The sequence below is a fragment of the Equus przewalskii genome, chromosome 9, assembly GCF_037783145.1.
Source record: "Equus przewalskii isolate Varuska chromosome 9, EquPr2, whole genome shotgun sequence".
Classification (NCBI taxonomy): domain Eukaryota; kingdom Metazoa; phylum Chordata; class Mammalia; order Perissodactyla; family Equidae; genus Equus; species Equus przewalskii.
In genome coordinates this window covers 75,687,791-75,706,264 of record NC_091839.1, presented here as the reverse complement: position 1 = coordinate 75,706,264, position 18,474 = coordinate 75,687,791, and the positions used below count along the sequence as shown (strand labels likewise).

The 18,474-nt window shown below is 38.8% G+C and overlaps 1 protein-coding gene across 8 annotated transcripts in view; it reads left to right on the top strand.

Annotated features, from left to right (window-relative positions):
* ARHGAP18 (Rho GTPase activating protein 18) overlaps positions 1-17,735 on the top strand; it is a 171,200-nt gene extending 153,465 nt beyond the window's left edge. For all 8 annotated transcript variants that reach the window (XM_008523339.2, XM_008523341.2, XM_008523340.2 and 5 more), the window contains 3 exons: positions 11,104-11,228; positions 14,945-15,006; positions 16,225-17,735. In XM_008523339.2, the coding sequence (XP_008521561.1) occupies positions 11,104-11,228; positions 14,945-15,006; positions 16,225-16,316 (279 nt within the window). In that variant the 3' untranslated portion in view covers positions 16,317-17,735. The remainder of the gene's footprint in view (positions 1-11,103; positions 11,229-14,944; positions 15,007-16,224) is intronic.
* The last annotated feature ends 739 nt before the right edge of the window (positions 17,736-18,474 follow it).

Here is an 18,474-nt window from a genome sequence, read left to right as displayed (position 1 = left end):
AATTTTTAAGTATCTTTAAAAACAAAATTTAATAAAAGGAAAATGTAAATAATGTTTATATTTTTTGAGACAGGTCTTCATATTATCATAGATTAGAAAGGATTTTTGAGATACATTTTTGTTTAATTTAGAATGTTCCATTTCCTCTAAAAACCATTATAAATATGTGAGTATCTTCTTGTTTTGTAGACCTGCTTATTCATATTAACTTAGGCGATTTATAGACTTTCTGTAAGGCGATTATAATGTGATACTCCCAGTATGTACCTAAGGAAACAAAATTTGTGCTGTACCTCTTTAATAATAAATCCCCAGGCAAAAATTAAAAAGTTACTTTTTTGGAGATGAAACATTTAAATAATTTTGTCATGGACAGAAAAACAGCATTAACTTGGGTTTCTTTAGCTTGTCCTTTGGGTCAATTAGATGAGAGCTGGTCCCAGATGATCTCTGTACTCTTTAGAAGGTGTATTGCCATTTTAAGCCTTGAGATTTAAAGCCAGATTTAAATCTCAGTTTTATCATGTTAGTGGTCACTTAATCTCTCTGAGTTTTGGTTTTCTCTTCTGAGAAATTCAGTGATTCTTTTGACAAAATGCTGCTAAGTGCCTCCTTGGTGCCAAGCCCTGAGTCCCTGTAAGGTGTTCAAAGGGAGGTGGGGCTTAGTGCTCACCCTCAGGGAGCTAAGAGAGGGACAGGAAGGGTTGAGCTCAGAGGGGAGAAGTGTGTGATGGAATCCTGACCATGGTGCCCTGCGCTACAAAACAGGAAGTGAGCATGAGAACGGCTTCACTGGGGAGGAGAGCTGAGATATGAAACACATGTGAGTGTCATTCAGGCAGCAAACTGGAGAGGGAGGTCTTGCAAGCAGAGGAAGCTTCCTGGCAGGGCGGTAGCCCGTCGGTGACATTGGCCCCTAGTGCAGGTTCATTGAGCCTGTTACTTTCGTTGAAAAATTATAGTCAATTGCCAGAATTTTTTCCCAGTTACTATCATTTTATTAGGGAGAACAAATATACACAGAAAACACAGAACAACAAAGTACAAGATAATGTCAAATACTATAGATACGTGGTGAGTCACTAACTAATCAGGTGAAACACTCACTAATCAGGTGTTTCTACATAGACTTCCATCAGTTGCCAAAATTTTAAAACTAAAAGGTTTAACATGAGGGGCCAGCCCGGTGGCGTAGTGGTTAAGTTTGTGCACTCCACTTCAGTGGCCTTGGTGTTCGCAGGTTCAGATCCTGAGCGTGGACCTAGCACCGCTTGCCAAGCCATGCTGTGGCAGCATCCCACATAAAATAGAGGAAGATTGGCACAGATGTTAGCTCAGTGACAATCTTCCTCACCAAAAAAAAAAGAAGATCAGAAATAAAACATTTATTTATTTAAAAAATAGAAATTTTTCATGAAAGTCTGGACTTCTATCTTAACTGGACAAGTTGAACATACGGACATCCCCCTGTCCCCGTGCCATAGGGGACCTGCTTTCCTGTGTAACAATTGCTTGGATCTGAGTAGCAGCTGTTTCCTTTGAATGAAATGAGGACCATCTACTTTGTGATAAGCCCCCTACCGCCCCCGTTTCTGTCTTGTTGGTTCCTGTTTCTTGACTCTCCCTCTAAATCATTTGAATGTGTAGCATGAAACTATGGAGCATGAAAGCACCTGGGGTGTTTGATTCATTTGTGAAACAACTATTTGATGTGTGCCTATTATGTCCAGGCACTGTTCTAGGCTCTTGAAATACATTATTGAATAAAACAGATAAAGATTGTTGCTCTATAAATAAAAATAAATATAATAAGTAAATTACATAGTATGTTAGTATGTGGTAAGTACTCTAAAAAGAATAACATTGGTAGAACAGAAAAAGGGGAATTGGGAGGGGAGCCTCTTGCAATGTTAAGTTGGGTGGTCTGGATGTTATTCATTTGAGTGAAGATGTGAAGGAGGGCAGGTTGCTGAGCTGGGTGTCTATCTCAGGAAGCACATTCCAGGCAGAAGGAATAGTGGGTATAAAAGCCTTAAGTCACGCTTGCTTGGAATATTTGAGGACTAGCAAAGTGATTGTGACTGGAGTGGAGCCAGCAAGGGGGACAGTGGTATGAAATGAGATCAGAGGGACAATGGGACCAGATTACCTAGGGCCTTGTGGGCGATCGTTAGGAATTTGGATTCACCGTGGGTGAAATGGGGCCATTGCAGGGTTTTGAGCAAAGACTTGAAAATGTGTACTATGTTTTAAAACAGTCCCTTGTGCTGTTGTGTTGAGAATAGACTCGAGGAGACCCTTTAGGAATTTCACATTGTGATCCACATGAGGGACCAGAGTGTTAGCACTGCCGGGGGCGAAGTGGTTGGATTCTGGATATTTTTCGAAATTAGAGCCATTGGGATTTCTTGGCATTGAAATGATATGAGCTGTCAGAGAAAGAAAGAAGTCAAGAATACCTTGAAATTTTTTGGCTTGAGAAGCTGGAAGGATGGAATTGACACTTAAATAGGGAAGTTCACAATTTCAGTTTGTGGCCTGTTGAGTGTGAGATATGTATTTGATATTTAAGTGGGGATGGTTGAGGGTGTTTGGAGGGAAAATTCAGGCATCCTGGCTAGTGAGGTGCAGGGAGGGGCAGGGCCAGAGGAAGGCTGGAGTGGGGCTCAAGGAAGAGCTGGGCTTCTGTTCTGTATATGACAAGAAACACTGAAAGTCGTGACCCCTGCAGGTATGTGATTATATTTGCATTTTAGAATAGTTACTATGATGGCAGGTGAAGGAAAGCTTGGAGGAGTGAAAGATAGGAGATTAGGCAGAAGATGCTGGCTCATTCCAGCCTTGATGGGAGTATATAAATTGGTAGAATCCTTCTGGAGAACAGTTGGCATGGGGCAAAGTCCTGAAAACCATGTTCCTCATTGGATTCAGAAATTCCTTCAAAGGGAAAAATAATAAGATGAGCGTGCAAATAGTTATGCTTGAGTTCATCGCCATTTTCTTTATACTGGCCAAAATTAGAAATAAACCAAAAGGATAGAGGTGATTAGTTAAATGTGTTATGGGATATCTATGTAATGAAATGCTATGGAAATTTATGAGACATCAGAAGATATTCACAATATTTTGAAGAAAGAAGTTGCAAATCAGTGAATAGTATATTGCTATATTTGTAATGAGTAATAATTATCATTATTTTGAACACTTACCAGAGGTAAGACATGATTCTAAACACTTTGCAAACATCGTCTTGTTTCATATTCATAGTGGTTTAGTTGGAGTATATTATTGTCTCATCTTTGACAGATCAGGAAAGTGAAAATCAGCAATCTTAAATAACTTACTTAAGGTTATCTAGCTAGGACGTGGTAGAGCTGGAATTTGAAACCAAATCTGTATGGCTTTAAATCTGGGACTATTTACCATTATTTTCTATTTCCTTATAGATTACAGAAAAACTCTGAGAAGGATGTATACCCAAATTCTGGGTTTATTTATTAATAGAGTGAACATGTTTTACTGCCATTATAACATATGTTTAATATATAGTTTTTAGCACAGTCTTGGGCCAAGCCAAGGCCTAGCAATGGGGATGGAAAGAAGTGTTGAATGTGAGCCAGTAGGACCCACAAGATGTGGAAACTGGACGTGAGGCACGTGGAAGAGGGAGGAACCTAGAATGACTCATTGATTTTACCTTGGGTGACTTTATCATCAAGATAGAGCATCAAGCAAAAGGAGCAGACTTTTGATGAGTCAGTTTTTGACATTTGGGGTCGACATGCCTCCATGAATGTTAGCTACATGGGGCTGAAGCTCAAGGAGTGGCCAGACTGGAGGTGTGCATTTGTGATGAGCATAGAGATTGTAGTTTGCCATAGAGTGGTTCCTATTACACAAAGGGGATGTATGGGGTAAGAAAATTAAATGGCAAAGAAATCCTTGGGGGACACCAATATTTAAGTAGTGGGCCTTGGAAGACCAGCTGGTAAAAGAGGCCAAGAAATAATAGGAAGTGAGAGAAAGTTGAAGATTATAGTATCTTGGAAGCCTGGGGAGGAGGAGTCACGTAAGTTGAAGAGCTTGGGTAGTAGTGCCAAATGCTCAGGGGGTTGAGTTAGGTTAACATTGGATAGAGGTCGACTATATTTTGCATTTGAAAGGTCAGTCGTGACTGTCTTCAAAACCATTGTCAAGTGACTGTTGGTAGAAGAAGCCAAGTTGCCAGAGATTGAAAAATGAAAGACGAGAGATTGTAGATCATGAAAATTCATCAAGGTAATATTTTTTAAAGCACTCTGCATGCTATTAATGCTAACTATATATAATCAGGCATTCATGGTATTAAGACATGCTTGACTAGGTAAATTAATAGCATGAACCAGGTTGTAAGGGACACACTCAATCTACTTAATAAGACAAATATTTTTAATGACTACAGCATATGAATTGTTTGGTACAAATGTGAATTTCTTAATGCTAATAAAACTTATCTGTTAATGACAGCAGGAGGAAACACTTGGTGAAAAATAACAAAATTCTACACTATTAAAAATAACCATTTTCTGATAGCCTTCAATTTACAGTTGTGATTGATAGTGTACACACGCACACGCACATACACAAACACATCCATGCACTCTTGTATACACATGACCACATCACACACCAGAAGTCATGCAGCTCGAGGATATAGTCCTAGCTCTGCCATCAATGAGACATTAATGACAAGTCATTTTATCTCTCTGGACCTCAGTTTCTTCTATAAAATGAGAGGGTAAGACCAGATTAATAGTGTTCAACCAGAGGTATGCAATAGGAACATCTGTAGTATTACTTAAAAGAACAACAACAACAACAAAATATAACTGAGACACTCCCTGGACCCTCTGGGTCAGAATGTCCCAGAGCAGGACCTGGGCATGTGTACTGTATAAAAACAGTAAGGTTGATTTTCCCCCATTTGGTAACATGCATGTGTATGTACATATATTTAATTTTATTATGGGATTTTCTAATGTACACAAAAATAGAGACAATTGTATATAAACCCCCATAAACTCATCACCAACGATCAAGCAGATTCTTCTGATTTTATTCCGTCTTGTCTCCCACACTGTTTTTCCTTTTAGTATTTTTAAGGAAATCAGGCATCCTATCATTTCAGCCATAATACCTCAGTTTGCATCTCTGCCTAATAAGGATCTAGGGTAGCGTTGAAGAGCATCTGGTTATGAATTGCTGAGTCATGCCAGTTTCAAGGTCCATTGTGGACTTAGATATGTGCATGATTTTTCTTCTGTCATTCAAGCCCACCTCTCAAAGTAAAGGGAAGCTGTATGTTTACGAGAGAGTGTGGGCACAGAGCGAGGTTCTGAGATTCTGTGAACTAAGCCGGGCTGCTCACCACGTCTACCCTGTTTGGTAGAGGGAATGAAAGCTGTCTCCCAAATGGTTAACTTCAGAGTTTACTCAGGATGACCCAGTGTCACACTCTGAGTTTACAGTTGAAGAACTAAAGTTTTAGAGAGCTTATGTGACTTGCTTAAAGTTCCAGAATGATCTAGTAACATTTTAAGGTTTAGGGCTTTGGATATGGAAAAGAAATCTGTTGCTGCCACCTTCTGTCATCTTCTCCAGAAGAATCCTGGAGTTGGCAGCAGTGCAGGGTAGACTCTGAGTCATTCGTGGCTGGGGTTGCCTGTCTGTAGTCACCACTCTGTTTCAAATGCCATCTCTGGTTTCATTTAACAGCTCTGATGCAGAGCATCTTCGCAGGTGTTGTTTCAAGCATCTGCTTTAGGTCTGAAAACAGTGTCTGGATCTACTTGGGGACCCAGGTGGAAAATCAGATTACAGTATCAAGCACAAATTCTTGTTTCTTTTTAAGACATTCTCTGATTTCTTTTTATAGTGCAAAAAAAATCCCTATTAAAAGAGGAAAATATTAGAACTTATTTCATTGTAAGTTAAGTGCTTATTAACTATGAAGTTATTTCAGGCCCTTCTTTAAAATTCTCTAAATCTGTGTGTTGGGTAAACCTTTGAACATTTGGGTAACTGAGGCCCGATTGTAATCAGAACGTAGACGGTTCCAGATCGATCATAGAGAATGCCTTCTATATGCCCACCTCGAATCAGACTAAGGTGATAAATATGCCATTTTACTTTAAGATACCTTGCTAAAATGTCCTTGTTTAATTTTCTAAAATATGTGTTATATCCAGCCTTTTTTTGAGAAAGGTGTATTTCCAGTTTGCCCTTTTGAAGATAAAAGGTTTTTCTATAGCATTAGAAATGTCAGCTTTACATTTAAATTAGCTTTTAGTGAAAAAAAGAGATGGAATTAATGTCTCTTCTAAAGGTCTGACATTAAATTTCTAATCTCTAGAGTGCAAAAATAGGAACAATGTAGTGTTTATCTCTACACCTGATGAAAATATCAGTTTACTTAACGAAATAATAAGAAATAAAATTATATTTTAAAAAGTAGACGTTGTCACTATGTAAAACACATGAGGACCATATGAGATCATTTTCTCTATTATGACAGTGTTTGCATGCTTAAGAAATTAACTAACATTTTCTAAGTTGTAAAATCCTTTGTGACTAAATTTTATTAGTGTGAGTCAAATACTGTTCTTTTCCAGTCTTGCTGCACAACACGTAACTTCAGCTCACAAGCACACCAAAGTGAGAGAGAGAGAGCGTCACAGCTAAGACAAAAAAACATGAAATAGGAAGGGTACAAAGATTATATTGTTCACAGATTCAGTTATTATTATGACTCAAGAACAGACCGTTTGTCTTAATGATCAGGTGTGTTGTGCCCACTCACAGCTCAGCAGCTCGGTGTATCTACTAATGGTCTTGGTATTTGATACAGCATGATTCTGGAACTTAATAGTAATTGTCATACACCATTTAAATGAGAGCTTTGGCATCATTTATTGTTTATCATCTTTAGTAAATATCATTTGTCCACCCCTGTTAATATATTGAGGAGAAACTTTCCAGACAACTTTTTAACTCTTCATCTTTAACTGTTACATCTACCAGTTAAACTCATTTCTTCTCCAACAGTCAAGAGCATGGTAGATGCAGACTGAGTCAGACTCTGTCTTCATATTGTGAGAATTTTGGATGGGATGTGTTACCACAGAAATAGACACTCTGAGAATTGCTCCTATCACACACACACACCCTCCTGGCTAGAACACAGGTTTCTTAGTTGTCAGAGAATGTGGCCGGTCAACCTAGGAAGGTGCTTTGTGCCATGGTTGGCCTAATGAAAAGCTTTTTAGAGGCATTGATCTTGCACTTCTACGTGAAATGAGTCAAAATTGTGCAATTAGTAGTTTGGGAGGGGTTAAAGCTGATCCAGGGGCCGGCCCAGTGGCACAGCAGTTAAGTGTGCATGTTCCTCTTTGGTGGCCTGGGGTTCGCCGGTTCCAGTCCCGGGTGCCAACAGGGCACCACTTGGCACGCCATGCTGTGGCAGGAGTCCCATGTATAAAGTAGAGGAAGATATGCACGGATGTTAGCTCAGGGCCAGTCTTCCTCAGCAAAAAGAGGAGGATTGGCAGCAGTTAGCTCAGGGCTAATCTTCCTCCAAAGAAAGAAAAAAAAAAAAAGCTGATCTAGAGCTGGCCTAGCTTCACTCCTACTCACTGAGGGGAAGGGTGTGGGAAGTTTCACAGCTGTCAGGAACCTGAATCCACGCCACTCCCCATCTGCTCACAAAAGCCGTAGTAGGGCAGTTACCTGACACGTTGAATGTACATGGGAACTCTCAAGTGCCCACAGCAGCTGGACCTTGGGCCTCTTCCCTCCGAACTCGAATTATCAGAGAGACTCTGGATTCCTGTGTCAGACGTGGTGCCCTTGGGTGCAGCCTGACATCACACTGACCTCAGTGCTGTGTTTATAAGGAAGCACATCCATACTCTCCGAAGTCCATCCCTGAACTCACTTAGAAAGTGTAGGCCATGGTCATGTTATTAGAGGCCTTCAAGCTGTTCATGAGATGCCTTGAGGGAAAAGAGGTAACATCCTCAAGCAGGTGCACGCTGCTGTTGGTATCTCGATGCAGGAGTAAGTGCCTGAATTATCCCTTGTAGCATCTTCAGTTCCTTTCTTCCACCCTCCTTCCCTTCCTGTCTTTTCTCAGTGGTAGAGGGAGTACCATGTGGTAGATGGAGGCAACTTAACTGGTTTCTTTTAGACAGTGTACCTAAGACTATTTTTTGCTATTGAGGAAATACACACTGGCATACTTTATTTTATTCTAGAGAAATTTTACTATTATTAACATGCCATTTTTAGTGAGAAATACTTTTGGGTGATTCATTTTATCAGTAAACACTGATGGATGGCTACAGATGTGACTCAGACACGTAGAATACAGGTGTCGTATGTTAGGATCCCCATCATAAAAGGGATTCAGTGGAAATGTCAGTGGAAGGAGGATGTTCCTTTTGACCCTGTGGATTATGGAAGGTTCCATAGAGTCTGAAGTATTTGAGCTTGGCCTTGAAATGGATAACAGGGGAAATTGCACAAGGGGAGCAGAACATACATAAAGATAGGAAAGGATGGGTGTGTGTAGCAAACTTTGACCGGCCTTTTTTATCCAACAATAGAATGTCCCACAAGGAATAGTGGGGGAAAAGGCAGGGGGCAGAGTAAGGTTGCCGCATCCCTGAACTCTCTATGGCAATATATCATTTTTCTGGGTCATTTTGCTTTTGTAAGTCATTTATTATGGACGTTTTGTGTATAAAAACTCAATCATATCATCTTACTTTGCTTCGAATGTTGGCATAGATTTGCCTGCCTTTTTGATATTCTAGGGTTGAATAAGACGTAATTATGAACAATTTTTTTCAGTGTCACTTTCACTAAAGAAAACCTGTATGTAGGGATATTTGGCCCTATGACTCGAGCATAATTTCCTATCTTTTAAATCAGCTTAAAGTAGATGGTTATCTGCAAACCCTGATTTACCATTCAGGGCCGTCCATAATATAACTTATATATATATATATATAGTTATATATGTAATATTATATTATATAATATATAGTTATATAATAATAATAATAATAATCATAGGCCAATAGAATCCAAAATACCAATAGTAGTTTCCCTAACCAAGTAGACACAGACTTAGTTCTTCAACTGTTGCTGTAATAGTTTTCACTCCAACATTTGAGTTGTCAGGGCCAGCTTATTCTTTTCCACCTCTTATGAGGAAATAGATAGTTGAGGCCAGGCGAGCAGGCAGAATGGCCACAGCAGGATGGCTGTAAGCTAGAGATGAAACCCAACGTAGACGTGCACGTGGCGTGATCCCTGAATTATGAGCTACACCATTGATTTAATAACTGCTTTGAAAGGAAAAAGGTACCAACCATGTGAAATGCCCCATCTGTTGTAAGAAGCCGTTCATTTTCCAAAATGTTACAAATGACAATAAAATCTGTCACAGAATTGAGGAAAAAGGTAAGTTAGACTTGTATCCTAGAGGCAAAGTCGAGGTCAGAGACTAGACTAAGGAATCAGGCCAAACTGCATGCCCCCAAAATTGGAAGGCAACGAAGGAAGCCAAGGGTCCAGGCTGGATAGGAGAGATGGAGAGAGAGTTGAGGCATCTGGGACCAGGCTGGGAGTGGGACCCCCTTTGGGGATCACGTTGAACACAATCTCCCCAGGAAGAGAAGTCAGACAAGGATGCTAGGAAGGCAGTCCCTCGCCCAGCAGGATGGTGAATGGACAGCCAGAAAGCTTTGTCTGCGTGGGAAGGAGTGTGCCCTGCGGCTCTTCCCTGAGTGGTCAGGTGCGGGGGAGCAGGGTTTCTGAGGTTGGTGTCAGGCCCGCTGCAGGGTCTCCACAGGTGAAACAGATGGTTGCAGCCCTTCCAAGGAGGTCTTACCCAATCCCATGCTCCCTTGTACGGTCTTAGGCAGTATCCCTTCTTTTCTTTGTTATTCCCACTCTACATCTCAGATGTTACTGAGAAGCAATTTTAAATCTGTTGGGGGCACCTACATTTTTATGCAGCCTGATTCTAAAGCTGTGTTGTTTTGTTGAACTTTGAAAGAAATCACATTAATTCCACCTGTGGTATATCTGCTTTATGTTTAAAAAAAAAGCAATTTAAGATCATGTACATAAAAATGATATTGTGAGCACAAAGATAACATTGTGCACAGTAAAGGACTTGTGTCTGACTTGTCTGCAGGGTAAGTAGACCTTGCACAATGCCTGGTACTCAGTAGATGCTTAGTAAATTTTAGTTGAATTAAACAGGTTATTAGTGTCTAAAACGTTATTTTTAAGCATAATTTGTGTGTGCTGCTTGTTCTAAGTTCTGTGTATATGGTTATAAATAATAAATTAGTATTTATTTTAGCAGAACCATTAGGAATTAATTAAGCCTAATATTTCGAATGCCGTAGCTGATATTTTCATGTTACAATTCTCAAAATCTTTCCTTGCTATTCTCCCAAATACAGAAAATATTCTTAACATCCCTGGGCAAAGGATATACAATTGGTCATCTTAAGTTCAAAGTGTGTGGTCACAGTGTAAGCTCATTAGCCACGTGAGGAGCAGACACACTACAAACGTATTAGAAAAGTGTATTTCATTTTTTTTTTTTTAATACTCTCAGGGTCAAAATTTTTTTGTGAAATTTTGTGAATGTGCCAGAAGATCTTTAATATGCATACATTGCAATAGCACACAAAGTAACTTCTTTCTGATTCAATTTCATAAATTGCTACATGAAGAAGCACCCTCTAGTAGATAATACTCAGAAATCAGCACTTAATATGGCAGTAATGGTTATTGCTGTCATTCTTTACATCTTTAAAAATAATTAAGCATTACTGCACAAGCGTTAGAAAGTTCCCCTATCACCATTAAGAGGATATTTGAGGTTTGATGTAATTTAGCAAATTCCATTATACAGTAGTTAAGGTTTTTATGTGGTGAAGTAAAACGCGTAGTAGTTAAGCACACTTACCATACAATGCATTGCACAGAGTTACATGTTCCAGCTGCTGCCAGCTTTGTTCCAGTGTCATTATTGCTTTGCAGGCTGACGTTCCTCAGGGAGTGATTCGAGTGCAGGCTCCCCATCTTTCGAAAGTTTCCATGGCAATACAGCTAACTGAAGAACTAAAAGCCAGTGATGTACTTGCCAGGTTTCTCAGCCAAGAAAGGTAGAGGCCTGTTTTGTTTGAATTATTCTGGAGTGTAACTCACTTGCATGCTCTCTCTCTCTTTCTCTCCCCTCCTCCACGTTGTTTTAATAACTATGGGTGGTGTGAAGTGCTTAAAAATTTTGTCTTCCCAGCAGAAAAGAAGAGGAAACCTAACAATGAGACTGTCGCAATGAGTCGGTTCATTCGGTGTGGTCTGTGTTTAAATGGAGCCTGTGTGAAGCAGGAAGTCTGAGCATTCCTGTACTCTGCCTGCAGTGGGCTTGGCACAGGGGACCACTCAATATTCTTTCCAGAATATGCTAATTGGAGCTTAATTACTGTGTGTAGGCTGTTAGGAAAATCACTAATTAGGATACAGTGTGATTAAAATAAACAAATAAAAGATACAACTTTTTCTATGAAATATAATGAATGAAAAGACAGGCTTAAATTTAGAAACAGAAGGTATAAAGATTGGAGAGGGGAGAGCCAGTCCCTTGAGCTCTGAAGTCTCCAGGATAGAGCACACAGTCCTCGTAGGGGTGACCAAGCCTTCTCTGTGCCGCGGCTGACGGGGCAGGAGGAGTCCTTTGACACCATTGGCGTCCCTCGGATGATATTAGAAGATAACATTTTCCAAGACATTTTGCGTTATCTTTCCTTGAATTTTAGAGGTTCCAACAAGTGTATTGGGTTTTCAGTTTTTGTCCTTTGAATTCTTATTTTTAGCTAAAATTGTATTTTTAGTGCTTTCCTCCCTCATTTCCACTCATTGAAACAAAGTAATCTAAATTTTGTTTTTAAAAAGACAGAGGCATTGGCATCTTAGCTTATGAATACTCTGTTTTAGTTTCCTGTAGAAGTTAATCTCCTCATTCTAACATTCAAGGACTTCAGTGAAGTTTTCTGTCAAAACCTCTCCAATTTCAATACAGTACCACAAGTGTGTAATATGTCTCTGTTCTCTTTAAGGCCGTCTGCTAGATGTTGGGAGGGGAATAAAAATATATTTTAAAGTATCTTCCCTCAGGGTTTATACAGAGGGAGAAGAGATGAGCCTGGGCAGTTAAAAGATGGTGATGAAATAAAACCCAGCCTTCTGGGTAATCTCTGGGCTTTCAGTAGCCAGCTTGAACTTCCCTCTCAACAGCACTCTGAAGGAAGTGCTAATACTGCTTCTGTTTCACTGATAAGAAAACCGAGACTTTGCGTGATCACACATTTCATAGATGGTGGAGCTGAATTCTAAATCTGTGATTTCTGCCTTCAAAAGCAGTCCTTTAGCCACTCTCCATACTGGCCAGAGACTCTAGAGACCATCAGGGATCTGGGGCCGTTGGTGTAGTCTGAGAGTGGCTGGGATTTCTCAGGATTAAGTCCCGGGAGCAGTTGGAATTTCTTGGATGTTTTTGCTCCCTAAAGTATCTCTCTACTTCAACGTGAAGTCAGTCCACTTCCTCTCTGCTCCCTGCTGTGACTTAGTAGATACCAACTCTTGCCGTTCTTCCTCCCAGGGACGGCTTCCCATCCTCTCTCAGAGTGTGTAGCTGAAGATCTGGCCAGACTTCCGGGCTAGCCACGGTTAATTTACACAGCATTTAATTTCAGGACCCAAGTGATGATTTAGTCTGTACTTTTGTTCCTCTGCTTGCTGATAACACAAGATGTGACTATGAAGTTGTGCAGTTTAGTTGTACATTTAGGGTATAGCGTGACAGTACTAGGCATATTCTCATAGAAAGCACCAGCTTTGGGACAGTTGTCATCTGCATATTTGGATTTTCTGCTTGTGGTGCTTTTATTAAATAATCATTTGCCGCCCCCGGAAGCAGGGTTCTTCTTCTGCCTCTTCCCTTCTCCCCATTCTGCTCCACCTAGAGGGAAGTCTGGTGAACTTCGGTCTCCATTTGCCTCCTTTTCCCCCCAATCCTCAGCCCCTTTCCTTATGCTTGGGGATGCTGGGGGCAAATGACGTGGATCCAAATGCCAGCTTTTCCTGTTTCATCTTAGGCCAGTTTTTATAATCTCTTTAAGTCTCAAGTTCCTCATCTGTAGAAATGGACCATAATAGGATCTACATTATAGTCTTGTGATAATTAGCAGGGAAAGCGACCATGAAGCACACAGCACTGTCTGGGCCATCTAATAAGTGAAATTCTTAATAAATGTTTATGTGCATATTTTCTTCCACCACTTTCCCCTCCTCCTGCCGTTTGCATTCCACCTGTGTAGGGCAGTTGGAAACCCTACTTGCTCATCCTTTTCCTCCCCTGCTTTCTCTACTGAAGCCAAGAACACGTGAATAGCATAAAATAAATGTACAATAAATTGCCCATTCATTCACCAGTCTTTGATAAAGGCTGTTGCCTTTTCTTTAATCATGGATTTGTTGACTAGCATTACACGAAAGCTTGTATATACCAGGAAATCCACTTAAGGGTTCTTTGAAATGGAACAAGAGTGGTGATACTGGAGAAGCAATCTGAGAGCAATATCTGACTAGATTTTTTTTTCTATCAAGTCTCCCCAAATATTCAACTTGGTTTTCATAGAAATAACGCCTCTTCTTTTATTCATAGTTTATCAGGTTATGTACTATATTATAAATAAATAATAATAATTAAATTATTTGCAAGATAAGCATCTTTTGGAAGCATCTTTTTCACCAGTTTGGAAACAAAGCGAGTTGTCTCTTGGTTAAGAAACGCTTAGCAGGTGGATCCTAGGCTGAGGACGTCTATAGCCCTGAGCGTCTAGTGTGCTGCAGAGAGCAGAGTAAATAGAATTGAATAACCAAAGATGAGTCATTAAATGGTTGGTTAAGAAAGCTTCTCCCGTACCGTATTTTTCATAACAGTTTGAATAAAAGTCAGACCTGGTTTTCTCTTCTCAATTCCAGGGAGTGCATCTTCAGGGCCATCTGTCAGTGGTTCACAGACCTTTCCATACATCAGAATCCACTATAAAGCGTTTCAAAAGCAGATTCTTAGGTTTCATCTAGATGTATTAAATCAGAGTTTCTAGAGCCCTAGATCTGATTTTTTAGCACGTTTCCCAGGTAATTTGTACACAGAGTTTTGCAAACCATTCAATTTTACCAATTTTTATTATTGGAAGCTAATATTCTGGAAGAGTTTATTCTTTGACGAGGATAAACCTGTAAGTGTCTCCTACGTGTCAAGTCTTCACAATGAGTATTTGCTTCTCCTTTGAATGTGTGTACCTTCCATATTCGGATGGCCAACCCAGGGACGGTTCTGAACCATGTTGTGTTCTTCACATTCATCCTGTGTACTATTAGAGTTGTCAGCACAGCAAATCCATGATAAATGCTTAGTGAGTAAATGCAATGTGAAAACAGACATGGGACCATTTCTTTTTATAGTTCTGTGAGGACCTTTTTGGCCCCTATACAAAGTAGATGATCAAATTAATAATTTTATTGGCAGCTAAAATATTGTTACATTTCTTTTTAATTTTCCCAATTTAGATACTGATTTATTATTTTGCCTTCAGATGTATGATTCCATTTGTTTATTTTAATTTACAGGTGTGACATCTTTATTACCTATTCGGCACATTTAACAGATGGGAAAATACAAATGTGTAGATAATTACAGTGTGTCTAAGTTATGAATTTTCCATTACGAGCCAGAATTCCCCAAGCACATTAAAGTGATTTACTTGCAAGCTGTCTGATGACACAACTAATCAGTTTGTTTTGTCTCTAATAGTGGGATAGTCCAGACTCTCAAGAAAGGGGAAGTGTTTTTGTATGAAGTTGGAGGAAATATTGGTAAGCACATTTTTTTCTCTTTGTATTCCATGTGCTGATTTGACATTGCCAATAGGTATTATTTATATCTTTGGAGGAAAAAAGGAAATTAGGAGTAAGATATAGCATGCTGTACATAGTTGATGAATACTGTGGATCCATTTAGTGGTCTGACCTTTCTCTTCAGGCTCTGTTTGAGCTTCGTCTTAGAAATGCCTATCTGTGTTGAGTCTCAGAAAAGGCAAGTGCCCTGAAATAAGAATCACTTCTAGAATGGTTAATGAAGTTTTTCTAAACTTCTTTATTTTTTATATGCTTATGTCACATCTTAATAAAGGAAGTGGTTGAGCTTATTTAAGACCAAGATAACACTTTTATTATGGTATTAGTACTAGATATTTTTAGTGAAAGCAGAAGTTATTTTTGCCTGTTGATTTCCTACTAAATAATACACACACACACACACACACACACACACACAAACACATTGGTAACTTAGGCAATAGAAATAGGATACTTGATACAAAAGCATGGGTTATCTTTGACTATGTCATATTTTATTTGCCCACTTGTAGTTAGCGGTGGATTGTACTCATCTCTTTATTAAAATTTGAAATTAACTTCCCCCCTTTTTTTGACCTTGCAGATGGTACAGGTGAAATTATTAACAAATAAATGAAATGCTATTTAACTCAAAATAGTAATTTAAAATATTTTAAGATAAGTTTTATAGATTTTTTTTCTGGAACTTAAAAATGCTGATAAATATTGAAAGTTGAATACAGGAATGTGGAGGCTCATTCTTAAAATTTGAATAAATCCCAACTCCATTAGAAACCTAGACTCATTAACCCTATTAGTAAAGATTATTTAAATATTAATATATTTGATTTTGCATTTTACTGTTAGTTATTGGGAATTAAGTGTGGTTTCTTACTTACGTGGATGCAAAACTGCTGCCACACTTGATAAAAGTGAATAAGCTTTTAAGAGCTATTTAAAGCCTATCATACAAAGTATTTTCAACTTCCTAAATTAATTTGAAAACTCTTCATTTAGAGAAAGACTACTAAATTGGCTTTTTCAATATTTTGGGCAAGTCTTATAATATGATGGGAGATGGGAAAGGATGGGAAAGATTTTGAAGTGTAAGACTTCAGAATTAAACCATTAGGCTTAAGTTGAGAATTGCATCCCAGTTTCCCCACTGTGTGGAACTGATGCTGCATCTCTTTATAGGGGAACGCTGCCTCGATGACGACACTCACATGAAGGACTTATATCAGCTCAACCCAAATGCTGAGTGGGTCATAAAGTCGAAGCCATCCTAGAAGACTCCAGCGGCAGACAGCCACCAGGACTTCCTTAATAACCCTCCCTGGGTCAAGAGTGTTGATACATGAAGGAAATGGCAGGACACTTATTATTCAAATGTACCCGGCTGTTGAATAGTGACACTCAAGCCTTAAAACGTTATAGATTTGTGCTGCTGCCAGAATTATGTTAATTATTATTAGTAGTATTATTAGAAAACAAATATCTCTGGAGTGAGAGGGAAGGGACTTAATTAGCTTCTAGGCTATTTTCATATACTCTGTGAAATGTGCCTAGATGTGACATAGTTTTTTTAATATGAAAATATACTCTTTTTCCCTTGTATTTTTTTCTCTTAAAATCTTGTATACAGTAATCCATGCTTTCTCAACGTTCTCTCCTCCTCACAGCTGCCTTTCACCACTTAAGTTTGCTTTTTAACCTAAAAGATAACAAATACCAGGTGTGGCAACTTGTGAAAACAGTACATCTTAACTCAGACTGAATTCAACAGTGTTCCTGTCACTGTTGAATGTTAATATTCACCTCTTTGAATCATTTGTCCAGACAGTAGCATGCCACTTCTTCCTGCTGTATCACGTGAAGTGATTTGCATTTTTTTCAGTTTATCTGATATATGTGCACAGAACTGTGTCCACTATCAAGAATATAGAACTGTCAGAACTCCATTGCCAACTACTATGGAACTATGAAATACTTATAGACTGAGAATAAATAAAATATATCCATGTGGAATAACTGGATTCTAGATAACGGGAGTGAAAGCCAGATCACCTCATGTATGCTGTCCTCGTCTAAATGAAATTTAAAAAATCATAGCAGGCTTTGCCTATTGTCGTATTAGCAGTATCCATATGCATGGTCGTATAATCCAGTAAGGACTGAGAGTGTATTCAACCGACAGGCGGATTCTTTTACTCATCAGTAAGGCTGCAGGAAGAGTTATTCTTCTGGGTACGACACATTCATATGAACAAGCTTGTGTTTGTGTACTTATTTTCAATAATGAGAGTGAATTTATTAAAATGCCATGGAAACCGCTACTCCCAGGGATTTTAATGCACAAACCTATTGTGACAAGAGATGAGCCTCTGTATTGTAAATAAGAAGCATGAACTGGGAGAGATATGTTCGATATTTTATGAGCTTACAGGGTAGTAAATAAAAGGTGATGTAAATGACTTGCACAAACTGTGTTTAGGATACTTTTAGCAGTACTTTAGGAAGAATTACACTCTCTTGATGCCACTCTAATTAGGAGGGAAAACGCTGTTAATGAGAACAGTCATAAATTTTTAGCATATAATTACAAGAGCGGCCTGTGGATATGATCACTAAATAACTCTGTGCAGATTGATGCCACTGCTTTTTTATTTAAAATTTTTTTTTATAATTAAATGCATTTTTCTAAATTATCTTCTCTTGGAATTATTTTAATCCTATGTGGTCACGAGTGTGTGTCGGACTATTTTTGTTTTCGTTAGAAGCCGCTTCTACTCTTATTGCTCCTGTTGCTCCTGTGTAATTCTTAAAGTGGGAAGAAGTGGGGGAAATAAACTTGTTCCCTTCCTTAGTTTTTTCCTTGCGCAAATTACTATTCTTTAGGATTTTTAAAAACACAGAGTATTCTATTTTTGATTTTGATTATGTTAATTTCCAAGTTAGCAAAATGTTTTACTAATGGTTTAATTTAATGGAAAGTACAATATAAAAGCAAAATCAAGGGCTTAAAACATTTTAGGAGTGCACAACTTCAAAAAAAGACAGGAGCAAACGATTGACATAGATGGCTTCCCGAAGCCTCTGTCAGCCAGTTTTTGCTGTTTACTATGTCCCTGGGGACAGGGGCACGAGGGACTTTTGATATTGAAAAAGTACCAGATGGTGGTAAATAAATATGAAAATGCTGTTTTATTTCGAGTCCTTCTTAGAACTCATGACCCACATCCATTGACATTGAACAATATTGCATTTAAATAACCAAGAAAAATGTCTCTACTTCTAAAGTAGAGAAACATAGGGCAGAGCCTCAAATATAAGTGCCCTGGAATTAACCCCAATGCTTTTTCTGTAAATTTTTTTCCTAATGAATTTTAAATCTCAGGGTAGATTTGTTTTTATTTGTGTGTGAGGGAAAATAAAAACAACATATAT